Below are 27,792 nucleotides of genomic sequence, written 5' to 3' on the forward strand. Positions count from 1 at the left end.
CAAATTTTCTTCTTGGACCATCTGTGGGTGGTGGTCTAAGTGTGTACCAAGTGTAACGTCGATCGGATTTACGAAAGTGCCGAAATGGAGCGTTTAAATACATGTACAAACCCTATGGGGAAAAATGCATCTTTAATGTGACGTAACCTGACACTTGATGACGTCACGATCACGAATTTCGTCTAGAAATATCTGTGGGTGGTGGTCTAAGTATGAATTAAGTTTAAAGTCGATCGGATTTACGAAGATGCCAAACTGGTGTGTTTTAAAACGTGTACAAAACATATGGGGAAAAAATGCATCTTTAATTTGATGTAACCTGACACCTGATGACGTCATGATCACAAATTTCTTCTAGGACCATCTGTGGGTGGTGGTCTAAGTATGTACCAAGTCTGAAATCAATCGGATTTTAAAAAGTGGCAAAGTGGACTTGTAGAAGAAACGTGTGTTAAACCTATGGAGAAAAAGTCTGAAAAAGGAGAAGAAAAAAAAAACTAGAAATGTGTTTGTGGACAAACACTGAGCTGTTTTGACTGTTTTATTAATGACTGCCGTAAAGGAGTTTCAGCCAGGTCGAATGAACATGTACATGTGTATTCTATAGAAAAAGTGTCTATCCTATGTACAAAAAAAAGCCCATTTTTTCATGACGTCATGATGACGGCACACATTTTTGAAATTTTCTGTATCTATCTACGACCTAACAAACCTTTTGCAAAAAAGAATTTCGAATTTACCACGTTCCATTGATGAAATATGAGTAAAAGGTCCAAAAATTGAATAATTCATATAAAATCACATGATGACGTCATCGTGACGTCACTGCAATTTTTGTCTATAACACTTCCTGGAATATCTGCATACCGACATTGAACCCAATCGGACATCAGGTTCTCTGAGGTCGATCGGACCTTATTTTGTATAATTTTTGCAAAATTTGAAGAAAATATTAAAATTTGAAAAAGTCATAAAAAATCAGACGATGACGTCATGATGACGTCACTTCAGATTTTGAATGCTTTTATCAATACCTACCTACCCACCAAGTTTCATAACGATCGGACATACCCTTATATGTGAATAAAAAAATCACGTTTTTGATGACGTCATGATGACGTCACACATTTTACGAAATTGTGTGCATCTATGTATGACCTAACAAACCTTTTACAAAAAGAATTTTGAATTTACCACATTCCGTTTATGAGATATAAGTAAAAGGTCAAAAAATTGAATAATTTATATAAAATCACGCGATGACGTCATCATGACATCACTGCAATTTTCGTCTATAACACGTCCCGGAATACTTGCATACCAAGTTTGAACCAAATCGAACTTCAGGTTCTGTAGATATAGGGCCTTAAATTATGCTCTTTTAGGATGACGTCACGTGACACGTGATGACGTCATGATGACGTCATGATTCGGCATACATCTTCAGATGGTGGTCTAAGTGTGTGCCAGGTTTAAAGTCGATCGGATTTGAAAAAAGTCCAAAAGTGCCTTGTAGAACGAAAACACGTGTTATCCTATGAGAAAAAAACGTGGAAGAAAAAAAAAGAGAAATTGTGGTTGTGAACAACCACAAAGCTGTTCCCAATATTGATTATCTGTTGGACCCATAGACATATAAGTAGAGATCTATGTCTGTTTGCAACAGAAGATAGGGCTTTTCCGCATTATGATTTGTTTTTATCAATAATACGTCCCTGACTATGCATGAACATAAAATCTGTCAAAGTTAGCCGGAAATCGGCTAAAACGGTCACTGTGGACAGGATTTGACCTCAGCAACACGTGCGCTGCGCGCGGGCTGACTGACTACGATATGTACAACGTACGTGCATGTACATGTACATTGTGGACGTCCTTCTTGATGTTTTATAGCAGAGTTATTGTCAACCTAAAGTTTTAAGCGTGCGCAGGGCATATCCAAGTTTGCTTATTGCCTCGAAGCTTTGAAATGTTTTAGACCTACCCTTAAATAGACAATTAAAGTAAAAACTAATACAAAAACTGCCATGGTTGATTTTTCAGGAATTTTCTAAGGAAAAAGAGTCTTTTCATTATAACTTCCGGTCTGATGATGTCATGCACCTTAAACTTCGCACACGTCTTAACTGGGTCAAGGTCATCATATACACCAATATGTAGGCGATTCCGACACACTTCGCCACAGACATCTATTCAAAATACATTTTTGAAAATTTTCAACCTGTCGCTAGAGGGCGCTCGAAGATTGCATGACGTCATCGGTAGATGATTTAAAGAATACTATTAGCCAAGAGACTAACACCGTTAAAAGCAAGTTCATATCTATTACCACTTTCAAATAATAAGCCACTTCCGGTTTGGGCCTTTTTCGACCGGAAGCAAGGGTCACGTGATTTCACGCACACTAAATGAAATAAAGACCTCAACCTACTCTACCACTTGCTGGCAACAGAATGCTGCGGACGCGTACGGTTGATTTCTTATGCATTTTTAAATATTAAAATTGTCACAATTTAATTGCCTATAAATAAACACCGGATGACGTCATCATGACGTCATCATTACACAATGTTGTTTGAATTAGAGTCTTTGCTTGGACAAAGATTGGTGTAAATGAATTACTGGCAAAGTGTCGAAAATGCCCTCTGAAAATTGACATTTTTTTTTTAAATTTCTGTGTACAAAGTCTATGGGAAAAATTAAATATTCAAAATTCTATAATAAATCACGTAATGACGTCAGCATGACGAAAAGTTTCGGCACACATCTTCAGATGGTGGTCTAAGTGTGTGCCAGGTTTGAAGTCGATCGGATTTGAAAAAAAGCCAAAATTGACTTGTAGAACGAAAACACGTGTTATCCTATGAGAAAAAAGTCTGAAAAATAAAAGAGAAAAAAAAAAAATAGAAATGTGTTTGTGGACAAACACTGAGCTGTTTCGACCGTTTTATTAATGACTGCCGTAAAGGAGTTTCATCCAGATCGAATGAACATGTACATGCGTATTCTATACAAAAAGTGTCTATCCTACGTCTCTTACTATGCATGAACATAAAATCTGTCAAAGTTAGCCGGAAATCGGCTAAAACGGTCACTGTGGACAGGATTTGACCTCAGCAACACGTGCGCTGCGCGCGGGCTGACTGACATACGATATGTACAACGTACGTGCATGTACATGTACATTGTGGACTGTGCATGTTTTAAAGCAGAGTTATTGTCAACCTGAAGTTTTAAGCGTGCGCAGGGCATGTCCGAGTTTGCTTATTGCCCCGAAGCTTTGAAATATTTTAGACCTACCCTTAAATAGACAATTAAAGTAAAAACTAATATAAAAACTGCCATGGTTGATTTTTCAGGAATTTTATAAGGAAAAAGGGTCTTTTCATTATAACTTCCGGTCTGATGACGTCATACACCTTAAACTTCTCACACGTCTTAAGTGGGTCAAGGTCATCATATACACCAATATTTAGGCGATTCCGACAAACTTCGCCACAGACATCTATTCAAAATACATTTTTGAAAATTTTCAACCTGTCGCTAGAGGGCGCTCGAAGATTGCATGACGTCATCGGTAGATGATTTGAAGAATACTATCAGCCAAGAGACTAACACAGTTAAAAGCAAGTTCATATCTATTACCACTTTTAAATAATAAGCCACTTCCGGTTTTGGCCTTTTTCGACCGGAAGCAAGGGTCACGTGATTTCACGCACACTGAATGAAATAAAGACCTTAACCTACTCTACCACTTGCCGGCAACAGAATGCTGCGGACGCGTACGGTTGATTTCTTATGCATTTTTAAATATTAAAATTGTCACAATTTAATTGCCTATAAATAAACACCGGATGACGTCATCATGACGTCATCATTACACAATGTTGTTTGAATTAGGGTTATAGCTTGGACAAAGATTGGTGTAAATGAATTACTGGCAAAGTGTCGAAAATGCCCTCTGAAAATTGACATTTTTTTTTAAATTTCTGTGTACAAAGTCTATGGGAAAAATTAAATATTCAAAATTCTATAATAAATCACGTGATGACGTCAGCATGACGAAAAGTTTCGGCACACATCTTCAGATGGTGGTCTAAGTGTGTGCCAGGTTTGAAGTCGATCGGATTTGGAAAAAAGCCAAAAGTGACTTGTAGAACGAAAACACGTGTTATCCTATGAGAAAAAAGTCTGAAAAACAAAAGAGAAACTAGAGGTCTATGTCTGTTTGCAACAGAACATAGGGCTTTTCCGCATTATGTTTTTTTTTAAATTAAGGTCATGTTTTTCTGTTTTGTGCAAAACTGTGTGCATTTACGTTTTGTTTAACAAACCTCATTCAAATGGAAATTTGATTTTTGCATATTGCATTTGTCATATATAAAATATATATATAATCACAAGATGACGTCATTATGACGTCACCTCAATATTTATTGGTAACACATCCCGGCATGCCCCCATACCAAGTTTTAACCCAATCTAAATTACTGTTGATGAGATAGGGGCTTAAAATATACAAACGATGACGTCACATGTCTAATGATGACGTCATTGTAACAATACTTGGCAGTGCTCATTATTTTATTGCGGTTTTAGTCTGTACCAAGTTTGAAAACAATCGGATTAATGAAAGTGTTAAATTTTGTAAGCAGAATAAAATTGGCAATATTAAAAAAATCGTAAAAAAATCTACTGATGACGTCATCGTGACGTATTTCAGATGTTGTGTACTAGTGTTATTATCTACCCACCCACCAAGTTTCATGACGATCGGACATTATCTTATATGTGTTTCAAAAAAGCGCATATTTGATGACATCATCATGACGTCACACATTTTTCAAAATTTTGTACATATACCTATTGCCTTACAAACCTAATACAAAAAGAATTTTAAATTTAACATATTGGGTTCGTGATATATGGTTTAAAGGTCCAAAACTTCAAAAATCTATATAAAATCACACGATGACGTCATGATGACGTCACCTCAATATTTATTTGTAACACATCCCGGCCTACCCCCATACCAAGTTTCAACCCAACCTGACGTACTGTTCATGAGATATAGGGGCTTAAAATATACAAGTTAACGATGACGTCACATGTTTAATGATGACGTCATCGTAACAATACTTGGCAGTGCTCATTATATTATGGTGGTTTTAGTCCGTACCAAGTTTGAAAAAAATCGGATTGATAAAAGTGTTAAATTTTCTAAGCAGAATAAAATTGGCAATATTAAAAAAATCTTTAAAAATCGACCGATGACGTCATCGTGACGTCATTCAAGATTGTGTGTACTAGTGTTATTATCTACCCACCCACCAAGTTTCAAGACGATCGGACATTCCCTTATATGTTTTTCAAAAAATCGCATTTTTGCTGACGTCATTATGACGTCACACATTTTTCCAAATTTTGTGCATTTATCTATTGCCCAGCGAACCTAATACAAAAAGAATTTTGAATTTATCATATTGCGTTAGTGAAATATGGCTTAAAGGTTCAAATCTTCAAAAATCTATATAAAATCACACGATGACGTCATGATGACGTCACCTCAATTTTCGTCTATAACACATCCCGATCTACCTACATACCGAGTTTCAACTCAATCGGACTAACAGTTCTGTAGGTATAGGACTTTGTAATATGCACATGAATGATGACGTCACGTGACCCATGATGACGTCATCATGACGTCTATCTTCGCGAACGACCTTTGCTATATGTTCTGTGACTATGTTAAGTTTTGATGTCATATGACTTTGTTTTATGCCAAAAGTGTTTGCTAGAAAAAACGTGCACAAAGTCTATGGCATTTTGGTTGGAAGTCCCAAGAGGAAAAAAAAAAAGAAAAAAGAAAAAAAATTCGTAGAGAAACAAAGGCTTTTCCGCAACTTTGCGGAAAAGCCAACTAGAAATTGTGGTTGTGAACAACCACAGAGCTGTTCCCAATATTGATTATCTGTTGGACCCATAGACATATAATTAGAGATCTATGTCTGTTTGCAACAGAAGATAGGGCTTTCCGCATTATGATTTGTTTTAATCAACGTCCCTGACTATCACTATGCATGAACATAAAATCTGTCAAAGTTAGCCGGAAATCGGCTAAAACGGTCACTGTGGACAGCATTTGACCTCAGCAACACGTGCGCTGCGCGCGGGCTGACTGACATACGATATACTTATGTACAACGTACAATGTACGTGCATGTACATGTACATTGTGGACGTCATGTGCATGTTTTAAAGCAGAGGTATTGTCAACCTGAAGTTTTAAGCGTGCGCAGGGCATGTCCGAGTTTGCTTATTGCCTCGAAGCTTTGAAATGTTTTAGACCTACCCTTAAATAGACAATTAAAGTAAAAACTAATATAAAAAATGCCATGGTTGATTTTTCAGGAGTTTTCCAAGGAAAAAGGGTCTTTTTATTATAACTTCCGATCTGATGACGTCATACACCTTCAACTTCGCACACGTCTTAAGTGGGTCAAGGTCATCATATACACCAATAATTAGCCGATTCCGACAAACTTCGCCACAGACATCTATTCAAAATACATTTTTGAAAGTTTTCAACCTGTCGCTAGAGGGCGCTCGAAGATTGCATGACGTCATCGGTAGATGATTTGAAGAATACTGTCAGCCAAGAGACTAACACCGTTAAAAGCAAGTTCATATCTATTACCACTTTTAAATAATAAGCCACTTCCGGTTTTGGCCTTTTTCGACCGGAAGCAAGGGTCACGTGATATCACGCACACTGAATGAAATAAAGACCTCAACCTACTCTACCACTTGCCAGCAACAGAATGCTTCGGACGCGTATGGTTGATTTATTATGCATTTTTAAATATTAAAAGTGTCACAATTTAATTGCCTATAAATAAACACCGGATGACGTCATCATAACGTCATCATTACACAATGTTGTTTGAATTAGGGTCTTTGCTTGGACAAAGATTGATGTAAATGAATTACTGGCAAAGAGTTGAAAATGCCCTCTGAAAATCGACATTTTTAAAAAAAATTTGTGTACAAAGTCAATGGGAAAAATTAAATATTCAAAATTCTATAATAAATCACGTGATGACGTCAGCATGACGAAAAGTTTTGGCACACATCCTCAGATGATGGTTAATAACTATGCTGAGTTTAAAGTTGATCGGATTTAAAATAATTGCCAAAGTGGCTTGTACTATAAAAACGTGTACAAAACCTATGGGGAAAAGTGGAAAAAGAAAAAGAAGAAAAAAAAAAAAAAGGAAAAAAAAAAACTTTAACGAAAACAAGAGCTGTTCCCAATTGAAATTGGGAACAGCTAACTAGAAATTGTGGTTGTGAACAACCACAGAGCTGTTCCCAATATTGATTATCTGTTGGACCCATAGACATATAATTAGAGATCTATGTCTGTTTGCAACAGAAGATAGGGCTTTCCGCATTATGATTTGTTTTAATCAACGTCCCTGACTATCACTATGCATGAACATAAAATCTGTCAAAGTTAGCCGGAAATCGGCTAAAACGGTCACTGTGGACAGCATTTGACCTCAGCAACACGTGCGCTGCGCGCGGGCTGACTGACATACGATATACTTATGTACAACGTACAATGTACGTGCATGTACATGTACATTGTGGACGTCATGTGCATGTTTTAAAGCAGAGGTATTGTCAACCTGAAGTTTTAAGCGTGCGCAGGGCATGTCCGAGTTTGCTTATTGCCTCGAAGCTTTGAAATGTTTTAGACCTACCCTTAAATAGACAATTAAAGTAAAAACTAATATAAAAAATGCCATGGTTGATTTTTCAGGAGTTTTCCAAGGAAAAAGGGTCTTTTTATTATAACTTCCGATCTGATGACGTCATACACCTTCAACTTCGCACACGTCTTAAGTGGGTCAAGGTCATCATATACACCAATAATTAGCCGATTCCGACAAACTTCGCCACAGACATCTATTCAAAATACATTTTTGAAAGTTTTCAACCTGTCGCTAGAGGGCGCTCGAAGATTGCATGACGTCATCGGTAGATGATTTGAAGAATACTGTCAGCCAAGAGACTAACACCGTTAAAAGCAAGTTCATATCTATTACCACTTTTAAATAATAAGCCACTTCCGGTTTTGGCCTTTTTCGACCGGAAGCAAGGGTCACGTGATATCACGCACACTGAATGAAATAAAGACCTCAACCTACTCTACCACTTGCCAGCAACAGAATGCTTCGGACGCGTATGGTTGATTTATTATGCATTTTTAAATATTAAAAGTGTCACAATTTAATTGCCTATAAATAAACACCGGATGACGTCATCATAACGTCATCATTACACAATGTTGTTTGAATTAGGGTCTTTGCTTGGACAAAGATTGATGTAAATGAATTACTGGCAAAGAGTTGAAAATGCCCTCTGAAAATCGACATTTTTAAAAAAAAATTTGTGTACAAAGTCAATGGGAAAAATTAAATATTCAAAATTCTATAATAAATCACGTGATGACGTCAGCATGACGAAAAGTTTTGGCACACATCCTCAGATGATGGTTAATAACTATGCTGAGTTTAAAGTTGATCGGATTTAAAATAATTGCCAAAGTGGCTTGTACTATAAAAACGTGTACAAAACCTATGGGGAAAAGTGGAAAAAGAAAAAGAAGAAAAAACTAGAAATTGTGGTTGTGAACAACCACAGAGCTGTTCCCAATATTGATTATCTGTTGGACCAATAGACATATAAGTAGAGATCTATGTCTGTTTGCAACAGAAGATAGGGCTTTCCGCATTATGATTTGTTTTTATCAACGTCCCAGACTATCACTATGCATGAACATAAAATCTGTCAAAGTTAGCCGGAAATCGGCTAAAACGGTCACTGTGGACAGGATTTGACCTCAGCAACACGTGCGCTGCGCGCGGGCTGACCGACATACGATATGTACAACGTACGATGTACGTGCATGTACATGTACATTGTGGACGTCCTGCGCATGTTTTAAAGCAGAGGTATTGTCAACCTGAAGTTTTAAGCGTGCGCAGGGCATGTCCGAGTTTGCTTATTGCCTCGAAGCTTTGAAATGTTTTAGACCTACCCTTAAATAGACAATTAAAGTAAAAACTAATATAAAAACTGCCATGGTTGATTTTTCAGGAATTTTCTAAGGAAAAAGGGTCTTTTCATTATAACTTCCGGTCTGATGACGTCATACACCTAAAACTTCGCACACGTCTTAAGTGGGTCAAGGTCATCATATACACCAATATTTAGGCGATTCCGACAAACTTCGCCACAGACATCTATTCAAAATGCATTTTTGAAAATTTTCAACCTGTCGCTAGAGGGCGCTCGAAGATTGCATGACGTCATCAGTAGATGATTTGAAGAATACTGTCAGCCAAGAGACTAACACCGTTGAAAGCAAGTTCATATCTATTACCACTTTTAAATAATAAGCCACTTCCGGTTTTGGCCTTTTTCGACCGGAAGCAAGGGTCACGTGATATCACGCACACTGAATGAAATAAAGACCTCAACCTACTCTACCACTTGCCGGCAACAGAATGCTGCGGACGCGTATGGTTGATTTCTTATGCATTTTTAAATTTTAAAAGTGTCACAATTTAATTGCCTATAAATAAACACCGGATGACGTCATCATAACGTCATCATTACACAATGTTGTTTGATTTAGGGTCTTTGCTTGGACAAAGATTGGTGTAAATGAATTACTGGCAAAGAGTTGAAAATGCCCTCTGAAAATCGACATTTTAAAAAAAAAATTGTGTACAAAGTCAATGGGAAAAATTAAATATTCAAAATTCTATAATAAATCACGTGATGACGTCAGCATGACGAAAAGTTTCGGCACACATCCTCAGATGATGGTTAATAACTATGCTGAGTTTAAAGTTGATCGGATTTAAAATAATTGCCAAAGTGGCTTGTACTATAAAAACGTGTACAAAACCTATGGGGAAAAGTGGAAAAAGAAAAAGAAGAAAAAAAAAAAAAAGGAAAAAAAAAAACTTTAACGAAAACAAGAGCTGTTCCCAATTGAAATTGGGAACAGCTAAAAAAAAAAGGAAAAAAAAAAACTTTAACGAAAACAAGAGCTGTTCCCAATTGAAATTGGGAACAGCTAACTAGAAATGTGTTTGTGGACAAACACTGAGCTGTTTCGACCGTTTTATTAATGACTGCCGTAAAGAAGTTTCATAAAAGGTCGAATGAACATGTACATGCGTATTCTGTATAGAAACGACTATGACCTAACAAACCTTTTGCAAAAAAGAATTTCGAATTAACCACGTTCCATTGATGAGATATGAGTAAAAGGTCCAAAAATTGGAATAATTCATATAAATCACATGATGACGTCATCGTGACGTCACTGCAATTTTTGTCTATAACACTTCCTGGAATATCTGCATACCGACATTGAACCCAATCGGACATCAGGTTCTCTGAGGTTGATCGGACCGTATTTTATATAATTTTTGCAAAATTTGAAGAAAATAGTAAATTTGAAAAATTCATAAAAAATCAAGCGATGACGTCATGATGACGTCACTTAAGATTTTGAATGCTTTTATCTATACCTACCTACCCACCAAGTTTCATAACGATCGGACATACCCTTATATGTGAATCACAAAATCTCGTTTTTTTATGACGTCATGATGACGTCACACATTTTATGAAATTTTGTGCATCTGTCTTTCACCTAACAAACATGTTACAAAAAGAATTTTGAATTTACCATGCTCCATTCATGAGATTTGAGTAAAAAGTCAAAAAATTGCATAATTTATATAAAATCACATGATGACGTCATCGTGACATCACTGCAATTTTTGTCTATAACACGTCCCGGAATACTTGCATACCAAGTTTGAACCCAATTGGACTTCCGGTTCTGTAGATATAGGGCCTTAAAGTATGCGCTTTTAGGATGACGTCATGTGACACGTGATGACGTCATGATGACGTCATGATTCGGCATACATCTTCAGATGGTTGTATAAGTGTGTGCCAGGTTTGAAGTCGATCGGACCGTATTTTATATAATTTTTGCAAAATTTTAAGAAAATATTAAAAATTTGAAAAATTCATAAAAAATCAGATGATGACGTCATGATGACGTCACTTCAGATTTGGAATGCTGTTATCTATAACTACCTACCCACCAAGTTTCATAACGATCGGACATACCCTTATATGTAAATCAAAAAATCACGTTTTTGATGACGTCATGATTTTACGAAATTTTGTGCATCTATCTAAGACCTAACAAATTTGTTACAAAAAGAATTTCGAATTTACCACATTCCGTTTATGAGATATGAGTAAAAGGTCCAAAAATTGAATAATTTATATAAAATCACACGATGACGTCATCATGACGTCACTGCAATTTTCGTCTATAACACGTCCCGGAATACTTGCATACCAAGTTTGAACCAAATCGGACTTCCGGTTCTGTAGATATAGGGCCTTAAAGTATGCTCTTTTAGGATGACGTCACGTGACACGTGGTGACGTCATGGTGACGTCATGATTCGGCATACATCGTCAGATGGTGGTCTAAGTGTGTGCCAGGTTTGAAGTCGATCGGATTTGAAAAAAGTCCAAAAGTGCCTTGTAGAATGAAAACACGTGTTATCCTATGGGAAAAAAAGTGGAAGAAAAAAAAAAAGAGAAAAAAAAAATAACAAAAACAAGAGCTGTTTCGGTGTGTACACCGAAACAGCTAAAAAAAAAATAACAGAAACAAACAAGAGCTGTTTCGGTGTGTACACCGAAACAGCTAATAACAGAAACAAGAGCTGTTTCGGTGTGTACACCGAAACAGCTAAAAAAAAAAAAAAAAAAAAAAAAAAAAAAAAAAAATCTTAACGAAAACAAGAGCTGTTTCGGTGTGTCACCGAAACAGCTAAAAAGCTATAAAAACTATGTACCATGAGCTAAACAAAGAAAGGAAAGGCCTACGCACAGTCATTCAAACTGATTAGTGATGTTTGAGCATTTGTTGGACGGTACAACATGTGAATACACCATTTGGAGCGACAGTCTCCAAAAACAGCATTGGTTCTAAGAACAACCAGAGGTGTTAACTGGACGTTTCAGTCATTGTGCTCTGACCATCATCAGGATGATGCCTAAACCCTTGAAAGGAAATCTATGTATCTAAGAATTACTTTTGTTTTGGATAGATAGTCACTTCTGCCTAGAGTTCAGTAACATGGCTTGTCAGTTGAATAAAGACTTGAATTGCGATGTGACTTGTGATAACTTGATAATCTGGATGTCAACAGCTCTTGTCCTTAAGGAGTTCATCCCTCATGGCGGGGATGAGCCCCTTCCTAAACGCGATATCCAACAGCTCCTGGGTATCCTTGATGTTGGGGTACTCATGCAAGGCCCACTTGAGATACACCAGAAACTCACTCCAATCCACCTGCCCGTCTGCATCCATGTCAATGGCCTGCAGAGCTTGACGGGTGTCGGAGCACCGGTAGCAGGCAAAGTACGGCGCCATGAAGCCATTGTAGAAGGAGTCGTACTGCAGCATTTCATCACCTTGCACTTCGTCTTTCAGGTCCCAGGTGTCCCAGATCTCACGTACCTCGGAGAGCATCCTCTCGGCGTGCACGTTGTTCAGCTTCATCTTCTCGATGACGTCACGCATCTTTTCGGTGACTTTGCCTCCGGCCCGGTCGAAGAGGAGAGCCAGGCCAACCTCACTCATGTACTCTTCCTTCCTGGAGTGATACAAACATGGAACAAAGTCAGCGTCATCAATGATAACGCGTCAAGTGTTATGGCTCAAATTATAGCATACAATTACACACATTACCTGTTGTTTCGAAGATCCTCGAGCATGACTTCTTTCATCTTGTGAGCTTGGTCAAGGGTGAACTGCGGATCGTCGCCGTAAAGCTCAATCAACTGCAGACGGATCATCTCATTGGATGCCAAAGAAGTGATCCTCTTGGGCGCCTTTTCTCCAAAGAAGTCAGCCAAGTCAAAGTCTTCCTTATTCAGCCCCAAGACGAAGTCCAAGGCTCTCTCCCCATACACTGGCTGCTTGAGGTGCGGGTCTCGGTCGGTGGTGATCCTAGTCACGTTGATGGCTGCCTTCCGAAGGTAGGAGCAGTTGTAGCTCTTAAGGATCTTCTTGTTGCCAAGGCGGATGAGGTTCATCATAGTGACGCAGGTTGATGCGTTGCCCATGGCAGCGCCTTCAATGCAGATACTGCCCCAAGTGCCATCCGCACCACACATCAAACTCTAGAAAACATAAAGAAGTCAGATTTGAGATTCAGAATCATGTAATTAGATATCGCCATTTTTAATAAATTCGCACATCCAAACTTAGTCACTACTTAAAACACTCAGGCGCTATAAACAGGGTTCCCAAAGTCATAGAAAAATTCTGGAAAATCATGGAATTTAAAGCTATTATGGAAAGTCATGGAAAAGTCATGGAATTTTGTTGTTATACAATGAGGCATGGACAATTGATAATACAAGAAAAAAAAGTCATGGAAAAAATCATGAAATCTTGCACAGCCATTATATGATTTGTATTATTTGGCATTTTGGCTATGGTAGACTTCCAGTTTGCATTCCAGTTTATTATACCTCCTCTTTATGCATGTATGTTCTATACTCTCTGTGTAAAACATCCTTAGGTTGACAATTAACTTGTAGCACAGTTATTAAGTTAAGCACGCCTTGAGTTACATGATAACTTGATGTAAAGAAATCCCTGGCGGCCAGTGACCCTCTTTATGGCGTTGCACTTTGCATGTTCAATGCGCCACTGCGGCTCAGTGGACTTGTGTTTTAAACAGGGAGCGACGTCTCCTTGCCTCAGTGTGACGTCTGGCCAGCGTAATGGCTCCTAAGAAGCCAAAACAGTGTAGAAATTGGTCACAGAAAGCCCTTATTTAGTCCTGGACAAGTCATTTGAAGATTGATGTATTTTTCCGACCGACATTGATGATATCTGCTAGTGAACATAGTCTTCTGTAATCTCGGGCAGTAAGTATTTTTCATTGAGTGAATGTAAAACAAATGAGTGGATATCATCGTCTACTTCAGGTTGACACGGAGGGGCATTACTCGCCATACGTGTTCCGATTGTTGAAAAATGTTCGTTAAATGTATCAGCAATGTCGGTGAGATCATCTACGAATTCCCTATCCTGGGAAAGAAAAGTCTTTGGAATAATTTTCTGTTTGTTGGAAAGAACCTCTATTAGTTTTTTTCCACAGAATTGATGAGTTGCCTTTATTTTCCTCGATGGTTGATCTAAAGTATTTGCTTTTCTTGCTGCGAATTTTCAGTGTAGAGGTCACGTTTCGCAGCTTTTTGTATGCGTTCCAATCATTTTGTGAGCCTGAACGGTTGGCGATTTTATTTGCACGATCTGGCTGTCGCATAAGTTTTAGAATTTACCCATCGAGCCAAGGCAACGATGCACCACGAATGCGTTTTGATTTCATTGGTGGAATGTTGTTAATAATACTCATAAACAAAGAGTGCCACATGGACCATGGTTCATTTACATCTTGACAATTAAGCACATGTTCCCATGGGGCATTAAGGAGGTCGTCTTGAAAAGCGTCACTGTCTATATCTTTAAAACACCTAAAGTTTATTGAACGGCCTTCTTTTTTTGGGGGGGGGGCTTTCCAAATATGGAGACTGTAATTATGATAGTGGTCACTAATCAGGACAGGTAGGACACCACTTTCGCTTACAAGTTCTGGATGAGAGCTAAACATTAGATCAATTGTGGTTTCAGTAAATTCATTAACACGGGTAGGTTCATGTATACGTTGCGTCATTCGGAACAAACCAAAACAGGTAGATTGTCGGTTCTGGTTTGCTTATTTTGTATTTTGCAGATACCTTCGTTTTTCTAAACAAAAATTCCATCTGCAATGTGTGCCATCGCTCGACATTTTGGCGCCCGGGTATACTCCATAAGCAGGTTTTACTTGTTGAAAATAGACAATAGTGTCTCTGTGTCTTTGTGTTGAAAGTAGACAGTATTGTTATTAACTTGAAAACATAATGTCACGGAGTATGGTTATGGCACAAATCAAAAGGTGTGGTTCTGAATTTCTTGTCGGTTGGAATTCCTTGTTATTATGATATGTTTACCAGCCTGGAATCACGGCGATGTTATTGCCTTAGCTCATCAGTCATGCATATACGGCAGCTAATTTAAAGTGAAAGGGATAAAGGATAATTTGAAGGGTTTCATAACAAACGAGGTAAACGACGTCGGCTAAAAAGTACAAATTTTGTGATAAAGGAAGTTGTGAGCGTTCACAACAATCTAGGAAAAGGATGGTGCAGTGAGGCCTCAATAAGTGGAGCGTGTTCAGGTTTTGTGTCGGGGTCGGTGCACTCTTTAAGTTTGGTGAAATCATACCGAATCAGACAACCCCCCCCCCCCCCCCCCCCCTGCCTATGGGCCTGCACTTTTGTGGGAGAATTAGAATCATTGATGGGCAATAAACACCCAAAACATGCCGGCAGATGTTGAGTGTTTTTTTGCTGATCACTTCGAGTATGGTTCTCCTTGGTTTACGGACAAACATGCACGAAGTGCAGGGGCGTAGCACGGTCATTTTTATTGGGGGGGGGTAAATTTTTTTGAAAAGGGCACTTGTACATCCGTTGTGAAATGTAAACAGGTTTTTTCTCCGGACACTTGGCCTCCGTAAATACACAAGGCCTTGTGTATGAGACAAGTGCAAACTAACTACCGGCCTATTTCTATACTGCCGATTATCTCTAAGATTCTAGAAAGATGGATACATTCAGCAGTGTATTCTTACCTTGATGATAGTAATCTGATTGTTGTCAGTCAGGGTTTAGGCCCTCACTCTCAACTGAAACCACATTGAGCGTGGGTTATGACAGGCACTGTGTTTATAGATATAAGTAAAGCATTTGCGGGCCCCGAACACCACGCTGCAATTTTTGGACCCACTGTTTGGGGGGCCAAAAATTTTTTTTGGCCCCCCAAAAAATTGTGTTCTGGATCCCCCCTTGGTCCCGACTGAATCTCCAAGACCGCAATACTTTTTTCCCCGATGAAAGTGACCGCATCAATGAGACGATCAATTGAGACGAGTCAGCAAAATTGTACAAAACCATTGGTTCGTCCTCAACCTATACATGTATATCCAATAACGCTGTTGACCGTCAATCCCTTTCACAAAAGTTTGTGAAGGACACGCAGATTCGCCAAGTATTGTTGGTACATCATTTGTTATTCAGTGTTGACAAAGGGTCATTTGGTAAACAAACTCGTCCAATGAGAGCTCAAAAAGCATGCCCCTCCATGGTCATCGAATAAACAAAAGCCTTCAAAGTTAGAGTTCAAAGAAGTTGGAGGTCACGCGGACTGGTGACCTCCAACTGGACATAATTCAAAACTCCCTAAAAAGTAAACATTTCTTCAGCGTCTTCTCTCGACTTTTCCAGGGCATGAGCTAAACTGCAGCGCCTCATGTGCACTATGGGGAAACCTTTAGTTTCATACCAGAAAGAACGTTAGTAGGCAAGAAATCTGACCTACCTCGAGCTGTGAGGAGTCGGCATAACCGTACTTCTCGTGGATGTGCACCAACAGTTTCCCCTTCCATTCGTTCATATCCATGATCTTTCGGATGTACTTGGCCCAGTTGCCGCACTCCTCCGGTACAGAGAGGCCTGTCGCCTCTTCGAAGATCAACCCAAAAGGTCGGACATCTTCTGGCATCTCGGCAAGGAACTTGACCAGCTGGAAGGCCCGGACGGGTTTCACAGGCATCACATCGGACATGTCTCGCAGGTTGATCAACACCTTGGCGTCTCGATGCAGGTTGTCGTACACCCACATGATCCATTTCTTGACAAGCGCGCACAGGTCATCCATGGTGAATTTACTGAAGTCGTAGACGCCGTCACTCAGGTCTACCTCCAGGATTGCGTTCCAGAGACCCGTCTCCTGCATCTTTTGCAATCCCACAGGAATCTTCTCGGTGTTCGGTATCCGATTTTTCGCACCTTTGGAGAGAAAAAACGCAGCAAATTACGAACAAACTCTTGACACGATAAGCAAAATATTTACGTGTCAGCATTAAAAAACACGTATTTTAAAATACCGTTTTAAGACGAACTCGTTGGGGTTCGGGCTACATTTACGTCTGGCCTGGCTGGGCTGTATTGAGATACAGGGCCAGGTGGTTGTAGTATATGTAATTAACCATGGCGAAGATACAGGAGCCTGGACTAGGTGCTTTACATGAGTCCCAGTATGCCATTCAGACGCGCAGGCGGCATACGATGTGTAGTCGATTAAAATGTATTTTACCCCGTTTTTCCATTTGACGAGGGGAAACCCCACTAACCATGATCGAAGTAATAATTTGAAATGATTTATTTTAAAGAAAACAAAAACACAATTTTAAACGAACATTTCGACGATTCGGACGCCACTATATGTTTTGATTCTTCGTCTGATTACTTCACACACTGTCTCTTATTTCCTCGACAGATTTCTGACAGTGTTTGTTCCGGACCACGTCTCTCCTAAAACTTTTTAATGAAAGCCAGATTAAAAACGAAATTTTGGTAAGAGGTGTTCTCGAAATTTGACGTTTATTTTAGACCATCTTATAAATCCTTGTATTTTTTTTAAAACAATTTTGGAACAAGTATATCTTACATAAAGAGTGATTTTGCTTACAGTTTTATGAATATTTTGTTTTAGATGTCATGCAAAAAAACCAACAAAATGGCACACGTTGAAAATTCGCGATGAACATGCCAACGGGTACTAACGCCCGTTATCACGCCTCCTACCAATTAAGGCATTTTGTACCTTAGCTCAGATTCGTGATGTAGATACAACTTCAAATTAATTAATGCAAAGGATATTTAGTGGTGTGGTTGAGTTAGGTCGGTGAGGATTATTTTGATGGGTTTCCTCTGCCTACCTTTGGTTATCTCTGAGAAAGCGTAGAGTCCATTACGGTCCTCTCCCTTCTCCACCAACTGCTTGACGAAGACGTCATCTACGCGTGTCATGTGGGAGAAGGAGGCCACGATTACATTGGTGAAGCCACATCGTCTCACCTCATCAAACACCTTCCATTTATCCTCCAGAGTGTGACCGCGCAGCTGGCCCACTGTGCTCTCACGGATCGAGTTATCCAGGACGAACAGATCTAGATCTCGTAGAGTCTGGTACTTCTGGGTCTCTCTCTCAACGTCTTGAGTATAACCGTCAGCCAGTCTCTTCGCGCTATACCAAGTGTTCTCTAGAAATTTAAGCATGTTGGCTTTGGCTGGTTTGTACCGTTTTCTAGTTCGAAATCACGACAGAAAGCAGATTTGTTTCGATGTACTTAACAGAGTTGCCGGCCACTCTTTCGTCGAACCTTTCCCTTCAGCGCAAATTGGCGAACTATGCACTACATGCAGCCTGTGTGAAGTTTAATACTATTACTAATCGTGCGTATAGCAGTCCCGGGTCATGCCCTTTCCATTCAAATGCCCTTTTTAGTTCACCGCACCCCTAACCTTGAAGGCTTTTGTTTACTCGATGATCAGAGGTCATGCATTTTGAGCCTTCATTGGACGAGTTTGTTTACCAAATGACCCTTTGTCAACACTGAATAACAAGTGACGTACCAACAATACTTGGCGAATCTGCGTGTCCTTTACAACATTTTGTGAAAATGAGGGATTGATCATGGTCAACAGTTGCATGGTTCATTGCCATAATAATATTAATAAGGAGCCGGATGGGAATTTCCCCGTGTTTTCTCCCGAAATGGTTTTTCGCGGGTTTCAGCCCCTGCTGTAATCAGCGAATATAATTATAGCAAGTTTTTTCTTGATGCTACAAGATAGATCCAATTTTTTTGAGTTCACTGAATTCACCGTATAGTAAAGCCTGTTATTGTTAGTGATGTTGTTTCACACATGAAGTTATAATAGTTTTACAATATATCGTCGTGTGCCCGGCAGAAGGGCATATGGGCGTATGCCCTCATGCAATAACGCGAAATCTCCAAAATGTTCCAAGTGTAACGATATGGGTTTTTGGGTTTAAAATGATGAATAATTCACGAGGAGCATGAATAACGTAATGTTATTTTCTGGCTGTTCCTTTTAATGTACTGACCCCGCCAGCCTAATTGCCCTAGTTAACAAGTTTGGACATATGTTCGTCGACATTTAGGTCATTTGATAATTCGATCTTGAGAATGATTATTTGGTAACAGTATGTCATCATCATTGTCAGTAATCAAAGTCAACACTCCTTCTGAGTCAATTTTATGCGCGACGAGGGGTTGTGGTCATTGCATTACGGTAAGAGCGCTACCGCTCACATGGTTTGTCCTCTTGCGAGCGGGTCGTGAAAAAAGCTCAGACCGAGCCAACCTTTGTCTAAAAGTCGCCCACTTTTCCCTCATTTTTGGGGTAAGTTGGATTCTAAATAAGTATTGAGTAGATAATGTAAGGGACATAGAAGAGGTTGGTTGATATGATTATTGTCAAACTGATTTATTTTTTTATAGTTTTTAGGGTGTTAGTTTTGTGTGAAAGTGTCAAAACTTTTCTAGAGTTGAATGACCGTTTTCGTACACATTCACTGCACAATGCATTATATAATGGCGACATTGAGTTCAGCATTGTGTACATTCAGTACGTAGTGTGCGTATGCACAGCACTATGGGCGGCCATTAGGGCAAAAAAGACAAAAACAAAAATAAAACAAAACCACAAAATTAAACGAAAACACACAGAAATTAACGAACAACACAGAAATAAACGAATATAACTCAGAAATAAACGAACAACTAAGAAATAAACGAACAATTCAGAAATAAACAAACAATTCAGAAATAAACAAATATAACTCAGAAATAAACGAACAACTCAGAAATAAACGAACAACTCAAAACTAAACGAACAACTTAAAAATAAACGTACAACTCAGAAATAAACGAACAACTTAAAAATAAACGTACAACTCAGAAATAAACGAACAACTCAGAAATAAACGAACAACTCAAAAATAAACCATCAACTCAGAAGTAAAACAATCAACTCAGAAATAAACGATCAACTCAGAAATAAACGATCAACTTAGAAATATATACGAACTCAGAAATAAACGAACAACTCAGAAATAAACGAAGAACTCAGAAATAAACGAACAACATCCCCAGGGTGTCGAGCAGCAGTATGCGCCCACTATATACCATACATTATAGAAGTGCAGACGACATAATTGTTTACCGCGGCATCCAAGATGGCGGACACCTTGCATCGCTTCACGCGACACGGACACATGACGGATGTAGTGGGTTTTCGTCGACGACCTCCGACGCCAAAAAGAAGTCTATGCGAAAGGTAAGCCTGGTTACAGTTAGATTTTTATGATGGAAAACGTCAACTTTAATTGTTTAACGTTTACAATGGCATATCCTGCCGTCATGTCTGTACGTAATGTCATGTGTACGGCCGGGTTTGGCCACTGTCATGACTGTGCTGGCGCGCCGGTGCGGTGGGCAGACCACGGACCATTAAATGGTCTGTGGTACATGGTCAGACCGACCATCGAGCTATATCCGAGGTGGAAAGATTCCCATATCTGGCCATCACTATTTTTCCCCTTCAGTGTCCTATCATGCATCAGAAAGTGATAATATGTCCAAACAAGTAAAATTTAGCTGGGAAAAATATTGAAATATTTAGGAAACACTTGGAATAGAAATGTAGACCAGTCTCATACGGTTTGTGCACAGGGATGGCCAGGTTCCCATCACTAATTGTTCCCTGCAGTGTTAACAGCCATATTGAAGTATTTACCGAGAAAAAAATGAGAGAGGGGAGGCAAGGGGGAGGGCGCTGCCCCCCCCCCCCCCAAAAAAAAAGGGAAGAAAAATCAAGAAAAAAGAAATTTAAGAAAAAGAAGTGCGATCTCATATTTGTGTAAATTTAATGGGTTGGGGGGGGGGGCAAAATGTTCCTGATAAATCGAGAATATGTTGAGAAATACAGGATTTTGGGGGGAAAAAATATGTTTTACCCCCCATTAGAAAAAATCCTGGCGACGCCTTTGTTTGTGCATAGGGTCACCATGGTCACTGTCATGGTGATTTCTAGGTATACAACTATTTCCGGATAGCTTTATGATAGGTGATTGCACTGTATTTTACTCTACACTGCCATCATCAGTCCTTTGATTACAACTTGATTAACATCTACATTTGTATGTAGGCCTGGTCTAAATAGTTCTTGATGAGATTTTGGCAACTTTTCATGCTAAACCGTTTCATATATTTTGTCATTTGTCCCAACAGAGTGCAGGATATTATGAACGGTGTTCAAGCTGGCTACATCAATGATCCAGATGGAAAAACAACAGAAACTCAACTGAAAGAAAGCAACTTTAGTCTTGTCTGATAAGTGCTGCATGCGTTCCACAGCCCATGCCAAGTATGGACTGAAATTCTGGCTGAACTACTAGATCTTACATACAAGTATGTAGACAGCAGCTGGCTACTAGTAGCTGCGGCTCCCTGAATACCTTGTAAAATGGCAAATGCACTATTAAAGTTAAAGAGATTTTTTTATTATAAGACCCCCGAAAATCCACAAATACATGTATGAGAGAAAGTTCACTCGCAACCACTGATGAGCATCTATGCAGAGGATTCAATTTATAGTTTGGAACTTGCTGCAACCCCTGTCCAGGTTGTCATTGAGGATTCTGTCTGAGGACTTATTGAGGTGAAGAGTCTGTCAAGGTTGAGAGAGGTGACACTAAAGGAAGTGATTCTAGCCAAAAAGGACTGCAACTTTCCTCTGCAACTGAAGGAATCAAAACCCATGATGAAGGAGAAATCATGCATAGTTTTACCAGGTGCAGATGCAGATGGCAGTTGTAGGTGTGCCTTGTTGTGACCTTCGAATTTTCACCAATACCACAGCGATGTGCTCATAGTACAAAACTGTACATGTTTCATTCATTGAGGCATTTTTGAAACCATTGAGGATTCTCCAATTTCATAAAGGTCAATGATTTACCATATAGCCCAGGGTTTGGGGATAAAAAGTTAAGGTTGCACTTTTTATCAAGACACCTTGCACAAATTTTATTTGGCCAAACTAGTTAATTGCTCTTGCCATAAATGTGATTGCTCTAGTTCAAAGAGTAAAAGTGCATGTACATGTACATGTTATTAAAATTATATTTTAGACATTAAAATGTTTGTCAACAAATTGCAGACTTTTTAGTCATCTTTAAAAATCTATACTTTTCTATGAATAGTTAATGCAATTTTAGGTGAAATATATATGCACCTAGGACAGTTCAAATACATGTTTCTACTAAGCAATTAGTTTTTCTACTGAGCTAAATGTGTCATTAAGAATAGGAGCTACTGAACATGTATCTGTACAAGGATTGGATGTATTTCAACAAGTTTGGTTTTGGAAACCAACTTCAGAGACTGAATGTTAACTGTTAATTATACAACAGTCCACAGTTTGGGAAGAATTCCACATACGGACGTCACTTGAGACCCTGTATACAACTTTGAGGGTGGTCTGAACATTTCTGTTTTCTCACTAAATTCTTCAATGTTTTCCCTGCTATGTTTGACTTTGTACGACATGTTATCGCTTTCTGATGGCTGGTAGGTCATTGCAAGGAAACATTATTGACGTCCGTATATCGAATTCTTTCCCACATGTTCTTGTTATGTTTAGCAAAAGGATTTTTTAAACAGCATTTTAAGGTTTCCTTTCAATCTTGAGCTTTAATTTATTGCATTGTACTAGACTGGGGCAAGCATTATTTGTGTGTAACTGCCTGAAAAAAAGTACAATTCACATTTCACAAATTAATTATTAAACTGTTGCTTTAATATCTCATAAAAAAACAACACATTGTAATGTTAAATTAGCAGTTATATTAATATCACTTGTGTTGTAAAACATTTTTTTGAGAAGCACACAATGTATACAATTGTGCTTTTCAAAATATCATGTATGTACATGTACACAAGTTAACCATGCTCAACCTGTAACAGCATTTCATGAGATTACACAAATATTTGAACAAAATGAAATAAAGGTGCACCATTCTAAATTTTGTGCAAACTATGTGGCATATGTGAACCTTGGTCACTGTTTTTCTAGTGTTCTGATGGTCCCCATGAATATCCTGATATCTGTTTGACAAAGGTGGGGGACAGGGGTGGGGTGGGGGTTGGGCTGGAGGCACTGGAGGATGGGACATTTGGTGAATTGGGTGGGGGATGGGGGGAGTGTGAAGTTTAAAATTGTGATTGGCCCCTAACAACTCTCTGTAAAATTTACTTGAATCAGCCAAAGATTAAAGACAACAATGCTGTGCTGCAGATCCAGAAACTTTACTGTGTACATGTAGTACAACTTCTCCTGATACAGTTTTGTAGTGGTACATGATGTCAGGCACAGACTGACTTCAATAAAATAGAAAATAAAATGTATGTGTTTGTTACAAGAAATTACCTAGTGTTTGTGTAACCTTATTCTAACAGAATTAGGTCATTACATATCACTTACATGTTCTAAACACACGCTCACACATGTCCAAAGCAATGTTTATGTAAATACACATGTAGGCCCCTACAATGTACATGGAGTGAGTGTATCAACTATGACCTAAATCCAGTGTCAGTCCAACAATTTGCATTTATACTAGCTACTCCACATTTAAAGAATACTGATGTCTAAATGCAAGAAGGGTTTATGTACACCCTGTATAAATCTCGACCTGCAGTATGTGCTTTTAACAGGTTCCACAATACTGTGACTATGCAACCAACAAATGCGTTGAAAATACCACTTTTAGGCTTATAAAACGGTACTAAATATCACACTAATCACTAAATAATTTATAGAAATTGTTGAACAGTAAACTGCTGTACCAACCGTTTAATAAACCTCAGCGGGATTATTGCTTTGGGCGAAGAATTTAACACACAAGTTGCAAACTCTACAACGCTTAAGCTATGTTGCTATGGAGCGCTTGGTTACCGTCTTTCTGGTACAGTGCCCTCACTAGGCAAAAAGAAGAAATCTGAGTTTGGCCGCTACATTACATGTATCTAGCACTGTATGTATCTATTTAAATTTAATAATTTTTACAAATATCTGCAGAATAAAATGTAGCACCTCTTTTAGTTTCTGTGTGCAGAAGTTGTACAGTTACAATTTACATGTACATGTAGAACTGCAAATGTGACATGGATTAGACTTGGAGTGACAACAAAGACTAAAGTAGGGCCTACATGTACATGTACATGAACATATGTAGGCTACACAGACAAAAAAGTAGGCCTACTTCATTTAGTGAGGGCAAAATATTGTAGCATAGCAGCGTACTCTGAACGCTTCCTGTAGGTTAGGGGTATCTTCTTTCCAAGAAAATGTCACTGTTTTCCCATTTACCGTTGAACAGTCGCACATGCTACTGCAACAGACTTAACCAGCTGATGAGGCTGCATTTGGTCTGCTCCAGTCCCATGTGAAAATGAGGCATATTAAAGTTGTAGTTTCCGCTTCATGGTTGCTTCTCAGCAGGATCTTGTTTCATCACAGGCTTCCCTTCCATGTTACTAGAATCGTCCTGAAACCAACATTTGAGAGTGACAAATTAATCATCATGCTGACATCCTGTTCTGATTACTACCATTACCCTTGTACCCTGTGCAACCAGTGGAACCAAAGAGAACTGATATGAACTGCTGATTTTGTTTAAGTAAATCCAATTCATTTTTTCTTCATTTTCTCTGCTTCCAAACACACAATGCATGATATTTTCTGTGGGTCACCAAAATAATGCAATATGCACACAGTAGTTCACAGTTTATTTGGGGTTCACTGAGTATTTCTGGCTAAACAGTTAACTAACCGTGTCAATGGCGAAGCGGTTCGACTGGTGGCAGCGCAATCGACAAATAGCATCACGATCAACCAATCGCGCTCAACATTAATACTAGAACTAGGGGGTTAGGGGCCTTTTGCGTTTGTAAAAACTGTTGTGTAAAGATACTAAAAAAATTCAACTCGAACTGAAAAATAATGGGTAAAAAGTCTCTTTTATTAGAATTATGAATACAATTTTAGAGTCGCGGAAGTCGTTTGATCTTTAAAGCGGCAAAATGCTCAAAAAATAAACAAGACATATGGACCATGCCCGTCCGGGGAAAGAATTACATAGTCTACCTCCATGTCTAGATGGACGTTACTTCACACCCTGTGTACAAACCAGTATGATGAGACTGGTCTGAAAAATTATGTGTTTTCTGACTAAATATTTCAATATTTTCCCTGCTAAATATCACTTTTTAGGACATGTTACCGCTTTCTGGTGGCTACTACTAGTACTATTACTAAGTCATTGCAGGGAAAAACTAGTGGCGTACGTATATGTAATTCTTTCCAGTCTGACCACCGTGGTCATGGCGCAGTACCACACCGCGCCATCCCAGCCCAGTACATGTGGCCAAACCCGGCCGGTATCGGCATACCGTTGGTACACATGACGTACAGACTAGACATGACGGAATGCCATGGTAAACGTTTACAAAGTCAACGTTTTTCATCATAAAAATTAAACTGCATCCCAGGCTTACCTTTCGCATAGACTTCTTTCTGGCTTCGGAGGTCGTCGACGAAAATCACCACATTTTTACCCTCCGTTTTTCTACGGTGTTCATCGCGTGAAGCGATGCAAGGTGTCCGCCATTTTGGATGCCGCGGTAAACATTATGTTGTACTGTACTGCATTGGTACACATGGTGGGCGCATACTGCTGCTCGACACCCTGGGGATGTTGTTCGTTTATTTCTGAGTTCTTCATTTATTTCTGAGTTGTTCGTTTATTTCTGAGTTCGTATATATTTCTAAGTTGATCGTTTATTTCTGAGTTGATCGTTTAATTCTGAGTTGATGGTTTATTTCTTCGTTGATGGTTTATTTTTGAGTTGTTCGTTTATTTCTGAGTTGTACGTTTATTTTTAAGTTGTTCGTTTATTTCTGAGTTGTACGTTTATTTTTGAGTTGTTCATTTATTTTTGAGTTGTTCGTTCATTTCTGAGTTGTACGTTTATTTTTGAGTTGTTCGTTTAGTTTTGAGTTGTTCGTTTATTTCTGAGTTATATTTGTTTATTTCTGAATTGTTTGTTTATTTCTGAATTGTTCGTTTATTTCTTAGTTGTTCGTTTATTTCTGAGTTATATTCGTTTATTTCTGAGTTGTTCGTTTATTTCTGTGTGTTTTCGTTTAATTTTGTGGTTTTGTTTTATTTTTGTTTTTGTCTTTTTTGCCCTAATGGCCGCCCATACAGCACAACGTTGAATCTCGACCACACTGTGGCATTAGACCAACTCGCTTTATTTTGAAATGTTGTTCGTGTATGTCGCATTGTTTATTGGTGCACGGGACCTTTTATGATAGAAGCTGTTTCCTTAAATATGTTCCCCGTATATGCTATTTGTATTTTTATGTATTTTAATTTATAGCTGAGACATTGCTGTCACAAGCTTTGAAGGTTGACATCTCAAGTGCATTACAGGCCTTCTCTATTTTATATCAGGGTAAGACTGTAATTCTCTTTGTATGCTTGATTAAGTAGTCATCCTATTTAGTATTATTTTGGAGTGATCATGACACTGTCTACAAAACAACTATATTATTTATAGTTTATGCTGTGTAATTAAAATAACTGTTGTTTATAATATTAATGAAATCCAATGACTTTGGAACAAGACTTACAAAAGTTTAAGATCAATTCATTTTATTCATGGTCAACAGGGTCTTCTTTTATGGTCTTCTTTTATGGTCTTCTTAGTCATCGTCTTCATTCAGGGAACTTCTTTTGGGTCTTTCCCTGTGTCTTATTCGGATCTTCATTTGGATTATTTTGTATAATTGGAGAAAGTGAATTAAATTAAAACTTAATCAAGTGAATCAGTGTAAACAACCGTCTCAGTGTTCCAGTTCAATTCGACTTGCTTTCCACCTTACTCTATCTTCATGAGGGTGAACCTGACCACCCTTATCATCGTTGGGGTTGCCACCTCGCGACACAAGCAAAAGGGCATATGCAGAAAAGTGCCTCTGTTTTAATGCAGCTTAAAAAAAATTCGTCAGAAATTAACACAAGTTGTTCCAAAACTCATGATTGTTACGTGTGACAAATTTCAAAATCGTATGATTTATAATACGCGTGGGAGAGCAATAGGCCTACGCGTGGGGGAATATTAAATTAGAACCTTTCCATGCAATTTTCTTGAAAATGATTTTTGCGTCTGTATACGGTCATGCCCTTCTGCCGGGCACCCGACGATATAGTATTGTTGTGGCGCTCTTATTAAATACAACATGTACCAGACGTGGCGCTCTTATGTCATACCAGACATGACGCTCTTACGTAATTTCCTAAATTAAACGAAATGTAATAAAATGAAATTGAAGTTTAATTATGATTCTACCGAGTAACCACTAGCACTGAAGGACTTACGTGAGATTGCACCTGCCACCGGTATTTCTTCGTCACACTTGAGAGAGTCCTTTGTCAAAAGGATGAATCTCCCTATATAAGTGAGCCCCGCGATCCATGCCTCAGGGCATTTTTGTAGGAGTATTAAAAACTTTTTGTAGTTTAAATGGGAGGGAAAATGTAATACTTTTATT

The 27,792-nt window shown here is 38.6% G+C and overlaps 1 protein-coding gene and 1 long non-coding RNA gene across 2 annotated transcripts; one reads left to right on the plus strand and one right to left on the minus strand.

Annotated features, from left to right (window-relative positions):
• Positions 1-12,184: 12,184 nt before the first annotated feature.
• Positions 12,185-18,764, minus strand: LOC119741615. Its single transcript, XM_038217441.1, has 4 exons — positions 18,024-18,764; positions 16,622-17,091; positions 12,875-13,308; positions 12,185-12,779 (listed from the first exon to the last, which is right to left on the minus strand). Exons 1-4 carry the CDS (start codon positions 18,361-18,363, stop codon positions 12,326-12,328), a joined length of 1,698 nt encoding a protein of 565 aa, XP_038073369.1. The 5' UTR covers positions 18,364-18,764; the 3' UTR covers positions 12,185-12,325.
• Positions 18,765-19,300: 536 nt separating this feature from the next.
• Positions 19,301-27,004, plus strand: LOC119741468. Its single transcript, XR_005272736.1, has 3 exons — positions 19,301-19,515; positions 26,619-26,693; positions 26,911-27,004. It is a non-coding gene; the product is annotated as an uncharacterized LOC119741468 (long non-coding RNA).
• Positions 27,005-27,792: the final 788 nt, after the last annotated feature.

This window comes from Patiria miniata, unplaced genomic scaffold, assembly GCF_015706575.1.
Source record: "Patiria miniata isolate m_02_andy unplaced genomic scaffold, ASM1570657v1 HiC_scaffold_5, whole genome shotgun sequence".
Classification (NCBI taxonomy): domain Eukaryota; kingdom Metazoa; phylum Echinodermata; class Asteroidea; order Valvatida; family Asterinidae; genus Patiria; species Patiria miniata.

Coding starts and splice junctions, on each gene's coding strand:
- LOC119741615 (XM_038217441.1), bottom strand. CDS start 18,363: ATGCTTAAATTTCTAGAGAACACTTGGTATAGCGCGAAGAGACTGGCT. Junction 17,092..18,023: donor TTTCTCAGAGATAACCAAAG/GTAGGCAGAGGA, acceptor TTCTCTCCAAAG/GTGCGAAAAATCGGATACCG. Junction 12,780..12,874: donor GAGGATCTTCGAAACAACAG/GTAATGTGTGTA, acceptor GTATCACTCCAG/GAAGGAAGAGTACATGAGTG.